Here is a 12,819-nt window from a genome sequence, read left to right on the forward strand (position 1 = left end):
TGGAACTGAAGCAGTCTTAGGACTGAAGAGAGACCACAACAGTAACGTAAATTGCAAACAGCTTAAAAATGGCTTCTTTGGTGAAAAATGAGCACAACAGTGATGTCACAAAAATTTACTAGGAATCTTCAACCATAGCTTCACTTTAATTGTGTTTTTGCCGCTTTGAGTTCCTCTTTTTTTAGCTTGTCTATGTCAATGCAAAGATGTTCTTCCTTATGTAAATCCTTCTCGACCACACCCTCAAAGATCTGTCCAGCACACATTGCTAGGCAACATGTCTATTGCACAAGAAAACAAACAACCCAGGTGCGCCTCTGCTTTATCGGATCTTATCCGTGATGTGCATATTAAGTTGGTAGGCACCGCGCTCGGGTTCAGACCCTGGGCACATCCCTCACACCCAGGGAGACCTACTGAAGAGTGATTCATTCATTGTGTGGAGTCCATAATTGTTAATCGCAAGAAACAATTCCATTGTTTTCAGCTCGTCCATGCCACTACACAAGCTAACCAACCACATGCAAATCAGTCTTGATTGACACTCACGGTAGCCCGGTCCATGACCCCTCTGCATGGGAACACAAGTTTCCTCCAGAGCATTTCAGCCATATTCTGTTTCATCAGTGAGGGGCACATGAACCCCTCAAGGATGGTGGGCTCCATGTTCAGTCCTATCAGTGATAAATGTATGGTGGTCTCTAGACTAGGAAGTCAAGTCACCGTATTCAACTGCGGCTAAATCTTCCATCCCACAGCACAGGAAACGGAAAATTCGCTTAGTTGGGACTCTTGAAGTCTTTTGTGTGAACCGACATGCGCTACAGCTTGCCTCCAACTTGTTTCGTATAATTACGCAAATGCTTTGTCTCGCCATGTGGCAGTTTACATTTAGCCTCAAGGGCTCCTTCCCTATCACCAGAATGTCTCAAATTCTCACTGCATTATGTCACTCTGTCTTACTTCAACATAGCATGATAGAGGACACCAGCTTTAACTCTTCGCTTTTCCTTGAAAGCAATGTCCACCTTTCAGATAGCATTCCTGTTTCTTTCGGTTCCTTGGAGGACTCAGTGCTTTACTAAGAATAACTGGCCAGCTCTAAAAGTCGGAAATTCACTCCATTTTTCTTAGTTCGATATTTGCCTCAGAGGTCTGACTTTCTTGGAATGTCTTAGAATTCACAATTAATTTATGATCGAGTGTTCCCAGGAGTGCTCCCATGCATTAAAATGTATGCGATGGTGCATTTGCTAAACCTATCAACCTACATCCCCACCAATCATTAGAGGTGATCTAGTGCCAAGAAACCCTGGGTTGGGTGTACGCTGTGCTTAACAAAGCCCTAAAATTATAAAACGAAAATATATAGATGGGCATGACCAATTTTGCTGCCTTAATGTGCTCAAAATCTTTAATTTGCCAAAATTCCTCCGGGTAGAACATCCAAATGACCATGCATGGTCGATGGAAAATAACTTCTTTGTATAGTGCTTAATGTTGGTTTCTCTACTGTCTCCAAACACTATAAGTAACAGACATAACCATCACCCAATTTATCAATATCTGAAGGGTGAAAGTTTGAGCAGGGAACTCGTGAACTCTAGGTCACACACAGATATCAGAAGTAAGTTCTTAAATCAGTTATCTGTTCTTGCACGTGCTAAAAGCCACCAGTCCTTCAAGCATTCATTCAACCATCTCCTGCAGCTAGTCTGCTCTGTAATCCGTGTAACAAATATAGAGAGGGAAGCATGCATTTGCTCTGGGTGTGCAAAGCACAGAGGGGAAAACTGTGCCTCTTCCATGGAGGTGGAATTGGTGATAGGGTGGCCACCCTAAATGGGATGGCCAAAGGGGCATATTTTTAATCTCCACCACCTGATGGCAGAGCCAATGGATGCTTTCCTGTTGGGTTCGCCCTTGTAACCGAATATGGAGATGCAGAAAATGGGAGAGTGGAGTCCCGCCTTGGAAAGGCGGCAGCCGGGTTCCCAACTTCCTCTGACTCAGGACTGTAATCCCCGTTGCTGTCCTGCTACTTCTGCTGATTGTGCACGGTTGGGTTGGGTGTAGGTTAGTGAGTTCAGCCTGTTACTCAACGGAGGAGCTTTATCTGGGACACAATATGCAGCCACTCAGCAGTTTGCCTGACGATTGGACAGACTTTCACCTCTAGATAACTTATTCATATCTTGCTACAGACACCATTCCTGTCAGGCTGAAGCTCAGTGGCCCCTGTGACTCGTGGGTGGTATTGTAAGGCTTAGCCAGCACCAGTTTCTGCAGAGGGGCAGACGTTGAATGGGTAAGTCCTCTTGGACAACCCCTACTGCAGAAGATCTAGCTTGAAAAGTGAAAGTAATTTGTGAAAGGAAATGACCGTGTTTTCACATAGCACTTAGCAATCGCATTCATCCTTCAGCGTTTCTAGGTTGCGTCTGAGAGACAGTGCAGGCTGTCTGGTTACAAAACCCTATTATAGGCTTACTAAGAACTTACAGGGGCGTACATTGTGCTCTCATTTGCTTGCTTCTTAGTCGATGGCTTTCCTTGTCACAGCTTGTCCATCTTGTGTTTGACCCTCACCTGGAACACAACCTTGACGAGTACTATGATCTCATTATTTGCTCCTTTTGGGGGTGAAGCCAGTTTCAGCTTACTCACTGTTGTACGTGGAAGAGTAGTAGTCTTTCACAGTAGAGTGGCTTGCCATATTTGTGACATCTGAGAATGGGTCTGGGTATTGTTGGCGTACATGTGGTGATCTACCTTGTGGCTAATGATGGTCGCTAGAGTAGCCAAGTGGATGTTAAAGGATACTGGAGGTAAGGAAGACCCTTGGAATAGACCGCATTTCACTCCAGGGATTAGGAAGTTACCATTGTTCACTTGCTGGTTATGCTCTGATAAGAATGACATTTGTTTAGTGACCACAAGTTATTTGTTCTTCTATAAAATATACCATAGGATATGCCTGGGGAAGTTTTGATACAACTCTCTTGAAATATAACCTCTCCGAATGTGAGGTGGGAATGACCACTCCTTTGTAATTAATCTACAAATTAATTAGCCTTGTCGCTAGTTTAAGAAAAGCCCAGTGCTTGCATAACAAGCCATAAGAAGTGGGTACCAGATTTCCCCTCCAAGCAGCAAAGGTGCTCTCATGCTGCCAAAGGGGGTGGTGTCTCAAGAGAAGATGTTTTACTTTGCATAGGATGGCAAACATCTCTGCTGGGCTGGGTTCTTGCCTGCTCTGTCAAAGTGAAAGAAGTTAACAGACATCAATCAGAAATCACTCCTGGCAAAAGTGTTGAAATCAGCCCCATGCTGCAGGGGGTGCCATGACTAGATTGGGGCCATTGTGGCATAGCTTGGCCATGCCAGCCCATCCTGCTCTGAAAGCGTTGCCCTAGCCTGAAGCCCGCCAGGAAAATGCCAGAGTAGTGCAACGGTTGGTCTGACGTCCAGGTTAGCATATGTGACGTCACACATTTAGACTTATGATGACATCATACGATTGACCCCTATGTCCCACGCTTAGTCCCTCAATAGCCTCCTACTTTCAGTTGAGTACTAGGAAAATGGTGAGGAGTTCAATCTTCAAGATTCCTCTTTATCTCCTGTCCCTCATCTGCATTTATGGACATTGCCAGGGCACCACAAACAGGTATCGGTTGCCTACACTTAATTGACGTCTTGTCGACTTCATGTTTGTTTTCCAGGGCTCTGCGGTGACAGCTCATAAATGCTGTTAGCTCATGCAGAGCTGCCAATTATATGACACACGTGGATTCCTGAGGCCCACAACTAGTTTTCAAGAGGATTATGTGTCAGACGACTAACAGGTTGAGCAACCTTTGGATGAGGGACGAGTTGGTAAACAAGGCTAGGTCATCGCTGAGTGTAAGCTGTCGCCAGGAGGTGATGAGTGCTGTGGAAGGTAGGTGTGGATTCATCCTGACCTGGCGCTCCCCACAGCATTTATATGTGGCATATTACAGAGGACTATTTGCTGATGAAGCAAAGATCTGCCATAGGTTTGTACATAGGATGGAGTAAAAAAAAATGTGAGGCATGAACTACAAGTGACAAGAGTGTGGTCAGGAAGGGAGAGGCAAAGTGTAATGCAGAAAAATGCAAAGATGTGGTGTTGGGGTGTAGGTGCCCAGGGAAGCGGGGAACGGTGGAAGGTGAGGACTTAAAGGAAACCTTTTGTTGCTGACGTGCACTGTGTGCAGACCTTAAAAGAAACAAATACTTCTGGAGTATCATGAAGAGTTCTGGATAGGGTGCCCTCCTTACTCCATGTCATAATGGCCATTGATTCCAGTTTTGGGCTTTAAACCCACAAACCCTTGGTAGTTGATACGTTAGTCTAATCACATCAGTGGAAGAAAATGCGGACTACAAGACCCAGAATGCATGTAGTTACCACATTGAAGGACTGGAAAGTGTGATGACATGGAGTGAGGAGGACACGTGTGGAGGATTCTGGCCATTTCTGGAGGCCACGTGTGCAGTATAGTGTCTAGTTCTGAGAGCCATGTAAGGATGATTGTGTTCAATTTGGGAGGATTCATCTGATGTGGAGAGATGTGGTGCAGCGGCCAAGGTAGGTGACTTCGGAGCACAGGGTTCACGGTTCGATCCCGGCTCCGGCGGCAGCAGCTCAGCCCGGTAGTTCGTGCTTTACAAATACGGATTTGTTATGTAATATGTTCAACTTTGATGATCGAACCTGTAGTAATGTGTTTCTTTCTGGAGGTATCGGGACTATCGTGTGCCTCTCTGCGGCTACCTACCTTCTGGAAGCCTCGTATGTAGTGATGTGTCCAGCTTTAGAGCCCACCTCTGGGGGCGAGTGTGTCCTGTCGTGGAGGACGCTTGCAGAGTAATGTGTCCAGTTCTAGAGGCTTCGTCTGTCGTATCATGTCCGGTTCTGGAGGCTCCATCAGGAGCAGAGTCCAGTTCTGGGGTTCCCACCGGGAGTAATGTGCCACGTTGTCGAAGCCGCATGTGAATTAAAGTGTCTGTTTCTCGAGGCCTCTCCTGAAGTATTGTGTTCCGTACTAAAGCCACGCCTGCACTATTCTGGCAGTTTGGAGGCACTGTCTGTAATATGGCCTCCATTTCTGGCCTCCCTTCAGTTCTGAATCCCACATTTACTGAATGACAGAGGCAGCGTGGAGCCGGCCCAATGCAAAGGGGACCTTCCTTAAGGTAAAAGCCCTCTGAACGCAGATTCGAAAATAGGAGCACTACGTGAATACCAAAACCTACATACATGCGCATATTTATACGAAAGCAGGAACACACACAAAAAGCTCGAAAATATTTGGGCCAGTAGTTGAAGAAACCAAGGTGAACAACTGAAACCAGGTATTCCCCATCCGCTGCCGAATCCCACGTCTTTGTAGCTGCTGTCGCAGCGCGAGCCGCCTACTTAAAACCCAGAATGCCCTGGGGTGAAGCGTCGGACCTTTGTTTACCGGTGTTTGTCTTCAGACGGGCTCGGCTGACAGGAGCTTTTGACAGAGTTTCTGTTAGCCCTCGCGCAGGATGAGTCAGCATACGTGAAGCCTGGAGGCCTGAACTGGTTTTGCATACCTTTCAATGCCACCGAGATGTACATATCCTGAGGTACATATCATTACGTATTCACGTATATGAGAACTGTAGGTACTGGGGCTCCTGCCTGGGAGGAAGGGAGGGAGGAAGTCAGTCTCTTCTCACAGTTCTCGAACAGAACTCATCTCCGTTCATAAACAATCGGCTGATCCGGTTTCTGAGTTGTTCAACAGTTGAGTCCACCTCAGGTAACATGACCTTTCCAGGAGATCACCAGAGAACTGGCAGTAGAACCAAGAGTCTAACTGCTCTGGGGTAACACACAATGGTATGGCCCACTTGCAGAATGTGATTGGGGCCTCTCACTCTCCCATATCTTACAGATGTTCAGTGGTCTTGGGCTAAATGGGGGGCTCTCTTGAAGTGTTAAAAGGTCCCCCAAAGCATTGCTGGTCCCTCTGCGCCGCAGGGCTTGCGTTATGCCCCTCGTGGCAGGGCGGCCATCAGGTTTGGTTTGGCGCTGTAAGTACAGTTGAGTGCGAATGACAGCAGTTTGATTTCATTGATGTATCCGTCATTTCACCACTATGGTTTTCTTCTCTTGCAGCAGAAACAAATCCATCAAAATGACCACCATAACGGAGCTCAAGGAACTATTTCGCAACGCGGATGCGGTCTGCTTCGATGTGGATAGCACCGTCATCAAAGAAGAGGGCATCGACGAGCTGGCCAAGTTCTGCGGCGTTGGGGATGCCGTGGCAGAAATGTATGTATACACCTACCTACCCCTATTTGCTCCTTTTCTGAACATCTTAATGTGTTCAGTAGATAACATGTACAACTATGTAATGGCAACCTGTGCATCTTGCAAAGAAGAATTTATGCAATGCTTCATGTTGCCCATCACATATCTTAAAATGAACAATATTTACTTTCTTGATAATTCCTTTTCAGATAGTATATGTGTTACTATGTTGAAAGTACTGTGCATGCCACAAGAAACGTGGCATGTGGTGGATTCCATGTCCACATCTAATTTCTCTCTGCAGCCAGAACTTAACGTATTCAGGAATAAGTGCTGGGGCCGAAAGTTTTCTCAGAAGCCGGTGTCCATAGTTTCTTCCCATAAGTCTGGGTTGCCGAATACCAAGGCTGCCTAGTCTTGAGTCCACCTTCTGCCTCTGTCTACGACCACCATATGCTCCTTGTACCTTTATGTCACCCTTGGAGGTTCTTTTTCATCCCTGAGTACTCTCTCTGCTACTGCTTTCTTATCTTCCTTCCTTTCTGTCTTTGTCTCTCTTGTTCTGGGTCAGAGTCTGAGGATGAAAACTTAGTCCTGGGGCATAGAGATGAGGACTGCTGGGCGCCATCTGCAACCGTCCGATCGAATCAAGCACTGACTGCAGCTGTGTATGCCTGTAGGGGAATGCAACCAGTTGCTAGGTAGAATCATATCATACTGGTTCTCTGTCCCTGCCTGAAGACTGGCTGTTTCTGTTTTTTAATAAACCTGTATTGGTTTTTCCCCTTATAACAACAGTTTGAATAGATTGTAGATTTTGTGTCATTTTAGCATATTTTGTAAGTGTACAAGTGCATTTACATCATAAGCGAGAAATAAGTATATTTTTTACTGGACATTTTCATAAAGCATATAAAGGAATATGAGTCATACTTTGTTATAGTGGGATTTTCTACCAACTATTCAGTCACTAGGGTAAATTTCAGATTTCTTGCTAACTCTTTCCATATATATAATTCTTCTTGGAGTTTCTCATCTGTCCTAACCAATTTCATTCTAATGTCTTCTGCTAGCGTCCTTTTGTTACTGCCTTTAATTCACTCTCCTATCTTTGGGGCATTGGATCCCGACCAGTTTATTGCTATGCGCCTTTTTTGTAGGCAAAAGTGTAAGTTGTCCAAATTTTCTTTTGATCTTATTGTTGAGTAAAGAAGACACAGGAAAGGTAAGTAGAGATGTTTATTCTTCTGATTCTCTGGCACCAACTGACAGGCAGAGTCATCAACATTCTAAAGTAAGCTTCACTTGGGGTTCTAAGGAGGGAGATACTAAAAGGGCCGAGGGCAGGGGGGGGGGGGGAGGCAGGGGAGGAAAGAGTGGAATGGAAGGTACATGGCTAAGTATAAAGAATATTACAACACTTATTTTTTGAGGGTACCCAATAGACATGTTTGTGGTAGGAGTCTCATTGTAACCTGTGTGTTAGGTTAACTGTATAGCTTCACTCCGGGATCTAAGGAGGGTGATACCAAAAGGGCAGAGGGCGGAGAGCGGGGGAAAAGGAGGGATGGGAATGGGTGGAATGGAAGGCACATGGCTAAGTATAAAGTATATTACAACACATCTCCCTTGCAAGGGGAAAACAGAGAGAACAAGGTAGTATTACGTATTAAATCACAATACAAGAATGAAAAGTATTCCCAAACAAGAATAAATTACATTTTGTAGTCAGTTTTCCAACAAGGTGGGCGACGACTCCTGACATATTGGTTGGTCTGTGTTAGAAATCGGATTTCTGGTTGGCTGAGGCTTGCGCCAAAGCCGGGCAGTAACCACCACTCTAGTCAGGGCAAGGGAGTTACACGCTGAAGATAACCCCTGCTCACCCCCTTGGTAGCTTGGCACAAGCTTATCCTAGAGGCGATGTGTAAAGCGTTTGAGCAACACACACACAGCAACAACATACTAGACATACCACAAAAGGAACTCCACACAAGGTTAGATCAAAAATAGCCTTTGTATTATCATAAAACACATTAAAATAGTAATCACACAATATAGACTGTGCCAATTGGCACTGGGCAATATTTACAGGGGATTATATACACATGACAGGGCCACATGGACCACTGTCGGAACCATCACCTAGTAAAGATAGTAAATGTAGAACATATAATAAACATAGAACACAACCAGTAATTACTGGCAAACACTGTACTCTGCATCACCCTGTAAAATAAACCATATTATGCACAGTATCAAATTTAGGTGTGAAATACATTCTGCGCCAACCTCACAAGCATAAACACATTATGCAATCATTTCATAGGTCTAAACACATTAAACCATAACCTCCTAAGCATAACTCACATTAGGAAATAACCTCACTAGCATAAACCACAGTAGGCAAATAACCTCATACCTAAACCACAGTAGAGAACAACTCAAACATAAACACAGTATGCAAAACCTCATAATCGTAAAACCACATTTAGAGGCATAAATCATGGTGCATAAAACAGTACATGAATTACATTTCCTGCGCACCTACATAAATCACATTAGCACATAGCCTCCTAATAAAAACCATTGTAGAGGCATAAATCACATTAGGGCCTGGCGCCCTATTCACCTCAGTCCCCCTGGCCAACTGGCCTTCTCAAATGGCTCGAATGCCCTATGTCTAAAGTGTCAAGGCGCACTGCCAATGCAGCAAAATCCATGTGCGCAATTGCATCTCACTCCTACCTCTCTCAAAAATGCCCCCCAAGAACTGTTGGCCTAAATGTTGCAGCTGGCACTAATTGCTGTGCAGCTGTGATGCAGACATGGGCCTGGCACTCACTGTGCCCTCTGAACAAATGCGTGAAACATTGCAGTTGCCCGCGCTGGTGCGACGCAGCTGTGAATAGGCAAATAGACCCTGGCACCCCTGTGCCCTCCCAGTACTTGTCCCCATCGTTGCAGTTTCCCACTGCCACGCGGGGCAACTGTGAAAAAGGCCACAAGGGGGTGGGTGGGGAGCACGGGCCCCTCTGGGCCCTTTAACAATAATTATGCCCCCCCGTTGGAGCCACATAGGCTCTAAAACCAAAACATGCCCAACAACGTGGGAGCGACCAGCTCTCTGGCGGGGCCGCTCAGGCACCCACACGGTGCCTTGGGGAAGCACAAAGGGGGCAGGCACCAATAGTGTGCCTCAACATACCCCTTCCGCCCAGCTCCACTCACCGGACTCCTTGCTCTGGACTCCTCTCGCTTGCTGGCGGCCACGGGGCTCTCCCTCACTCACGGGAGCCCCGCACAGGCAGGCGCCGTACCCAGGGAACGCCTATCCTCTTCACCCGGGAGACCGCGAGGTTCCGGACATCTTCGGCGCTTCCCTCGGGAAGCCGGAAGTCCTGCCTCGCGTCAGGCATCACGCCGCCTGGCTTCCTTCCCTGCCATGGCTCGGGCCGCAGCGGTGATTTCTCAAAGTAGAACGAGGGGTGGCACCCGCAGGTAAAAATAAATATACAGCGGCCATGTGGTATGGGCACCCACAATTTAAATATAAAAATAAGCGAGGTGGGCACCCCCCGACAAAAGCACCATAAAACGAAGTAGGTTCCAGCTATTTTAAATAATCATGAAGCGGGGGAATCCCCACGCCGGGATTCCCTTGAACAGCAGCTCTGCACTGCGAAGCCACGCTCTCCCTCTCGTTTGGGGAAAATGTAAAATAAAGCATGCACAGGGCGCAGGATGCTGCACAAAGTCCTGAAGAGATAAAGAAAAGCAGAAGGGTTCCAAAAAGTCCTCAGATGAAGGGACAATGCAGAGCCCAGGGAGGCAAGCCCTCGTGGCAGGCCCCCCCCCCTCCCCCCTCCTGGGCCCCAGCAGCGGCACGCCCCGGCCGGATTCAGGAACCAAGACTAAAAATCATCATGGGGTCACAGCCCCTTTATTTATACCACCAAATCCTTTGTCTAAAGTGCAGGGCATGGGGGTACAAGATGCAACTGTTTCAGGGGAGATTTGGAGCACTTGTTTTGCAAGCGCCTCTTCCCCTTTGTCAGGTGGGGGCTAGGTGATCAGACACACCACAGGGGGCAGAGCCAGCATTCACATTCACTAGGGCAGGCACCATCCTATTCAGAGTCAGGGGATTACCCCTCCCACTACTCTCAGCCCAGATGTCCTATTCAGTACAGCGCTGACTCACCCTGCCCCTTCTGGAGCCACACATACCTCTCAGCCCCTGTCACTCACAAGCCAGACATGCAATTCACATCAGGCAGGCAGACACATAGCACACAGAAATGCCAACTTCTAAAAGTGGCATTTCTAAAATAACCACAATAAATCTGCGCACACTATTGCGCAGCATTTATTCACACAATTTCATACATACCAGACTTGACCACACTGCTCCTCTAATAACAGGAATTACCACTGACACACACTGTTTAGGGAATCCCCAATTTGGATAATACGTTCATACATGCCCTTGGGTGGTATGATTCTGTTGCACCTGTGTATGTTTTCCCCAGTAATAGATAATTCGTCTTTTACTATCCAAAAAGGATTTAGGTTCTCAGGGACATCTTTGAGGTTCTTGGGCCACCCTTTACTAATGAATTATTTGAGGGGAACAAAAGTGTCATCGTCTCGTGCACATTTCTCCCATTCTTCTTTAATGATTGCAGGAATGTCAATAGTAAGAATAGCACAATCCGAGTGTTCCGAATGGGCATCTTCCACATCAGTAGGAATTCTGGATAGACAATCTGCAACCAGGTTCTTTTCACCTGGTACAAAAATCATATTGTAATTAAAACCTTGAAAATCCAGCACCCATTTAGAGATGCGGGGAGTGGCCTTCTCGATAGATTTTGTGGAGAACAAAGGTAGGAGGGGTTTGTGATTAGTTCTTATAGAGAATGGCATACCCCACAGAATTTTGTTTAAATGATTAACTGCCCAAAAAAAGAAGAAGGCCTCCTTCTCTATGGTGGAGTAGTTACGCTCAGGGACACAGAGTTCTAGATGCAAAAGCTATAACTTTCTCTTCACCATCAACACTTTGAGTGAGAGACGCCCCTAATCCTTTCATGCTGGCATCAGTATTTAAAAACGTTTTAGCATTGGGATTGAACATGCTTAACAAGGCAACTTCATCAATGGCTTGTTTGGTATGTGTGAATTCCCTTTGGCAATCAACACTCCATTCAAATGGGGTACCCTTCTTTAACAACGATCTAAGGGAATGTACACACTCAGCGAAATTCTTCACAAATTGTGACATATATTCAGTTAAACCTAAGAAGGACTTAAGCTCCTCTTTGTTAGATGGTGCAGGAGCCAATCTAACTGCATCAACAAGTCTAGGCTTGGAACTTATCCCTTCACTGGTAATAGTATGGCCAAGGTAAACCAGATTGTACACCAATTTTGCATTTATTAATCTGTGTGGTAAATCATGCTCTTCCTGCAAGCACAGAACTTTATCAATGCCCTGTAAAATGTGCTGCATGATACGCTGGAATACAGCTGCAGCGGACGCTAATCCAAAAGGCATTCTGCAATACTGGTATGTACCAAATGGAGTTATGAAAGACGTGAGAGCCTTCGAGTCGTGATGAAGAGCTACCTGGTGGTATGCCGATGAAAGATCCAAAACACTGAAGTACTTCGCACCCTGAATTACGCTAAGCATCTCATTGATGTTGGGGAGGGGATGTCTGTCTACCCAAATGTTTGCGTTTCGATCTCTTAAGTCGACACACAGCCTGATGCTCTTTCCCCCTTCCTTAGACGTTATGACAATGGGGGCAAGCCACTCTGAACTCTCAATTCTCTCAATGATTCCACTAGCCTCCAATTTATCCAATTCTTCTTTCAAAGGATCACATACAAGCAATGGGACAGATCTAGCCTTATGAACAGCAGGTTTGTTTTGATCTTTCAATTTAATTTTATGGAGGTAGCCTTTAAGTAAACCTAACTTGTTGGAAAAAACTTCAGGAAACTTTTCACATATGTCATTGTCCGTTATGGATTCATCAACAACATAGACTGGTTCTGGAGCATTAAGATTCAATTTGATCCCGAAGTCTTTTTGGTGTTTCCACCCTAACAAGTTTGAACCACTTTTTGTTATGTACACGTTCCCAACAGTGGATCTATTTTTGAAACCTATTTGCATAACTAATATTCCGACCAATGGTATGGGATCATTGTTATAACCACCAGGGTTTACATCGTTTGGGAGAAAAGTGTAGTTCTTGTCCTTATACTTCTCCAGAAAATATTGTTCATTAATCAAAGTAAATGGAGAGCATGAATCTGCAAAAACTGTAAAAGAAACCTCATCCAACAGTATATCACATGTAGGATAATTGTTGTTGTAGACACCTAAATTATCTGCAATGTGAAAAATTATATCAATAGGATTTTCCTCACAATTGACTAAATGCGTAACATTGCTTTTTATGTCTCTGCAAACTCTAGAAAAAGGCCCT

At 45.5% G+C, this 12,819-nt stretch overlaps 1 protein-coding gene across 6 annotated transcripts in view; it reads left to right on the forward strand.

Annotated features, from left to right (window-relative positions):
- PSPH (phosphoserine phosphatase) overlaps positions 1–12,819 on the forward strand; it is a 334,849-nt gene that overhangs the window by 254,313 nt on the left and 67,717 nt on the right. For 4 of the 6 annotated variants that reach the window (XM_085649828.1, XM_085649829.1, XM_085649830.1 and 1 more), the window contains one exon: positions 6,179–6,337. In XM_085649828.1, coding sequence (XP_085505954.1) covers positions 6,179–6,337 — 159 coding nt within the window. Of the gene's footprint in view, positions 1–5,505; positions 5,644–5,701; positions 5,820–6,178; positions 6,338–12,819 lie in introns of those variants that run through there. The other 2 variants (XM_085649832.1, XM_085649833.1) reach the window with 2 other exon arrangements.

This window comes from Triturus cristatus, chromosome 3_2 (assembly GCF_964204655.1).
Source record: "Triturus cristatus chromosome 3_2, aTriCri1.1, whole genome shotgun sequence".
NCBI lineage: Eukaryota > Metazoa > Chordata > Amphibia > Caudata > Salamandridae > Triturus > Triturus cristatus.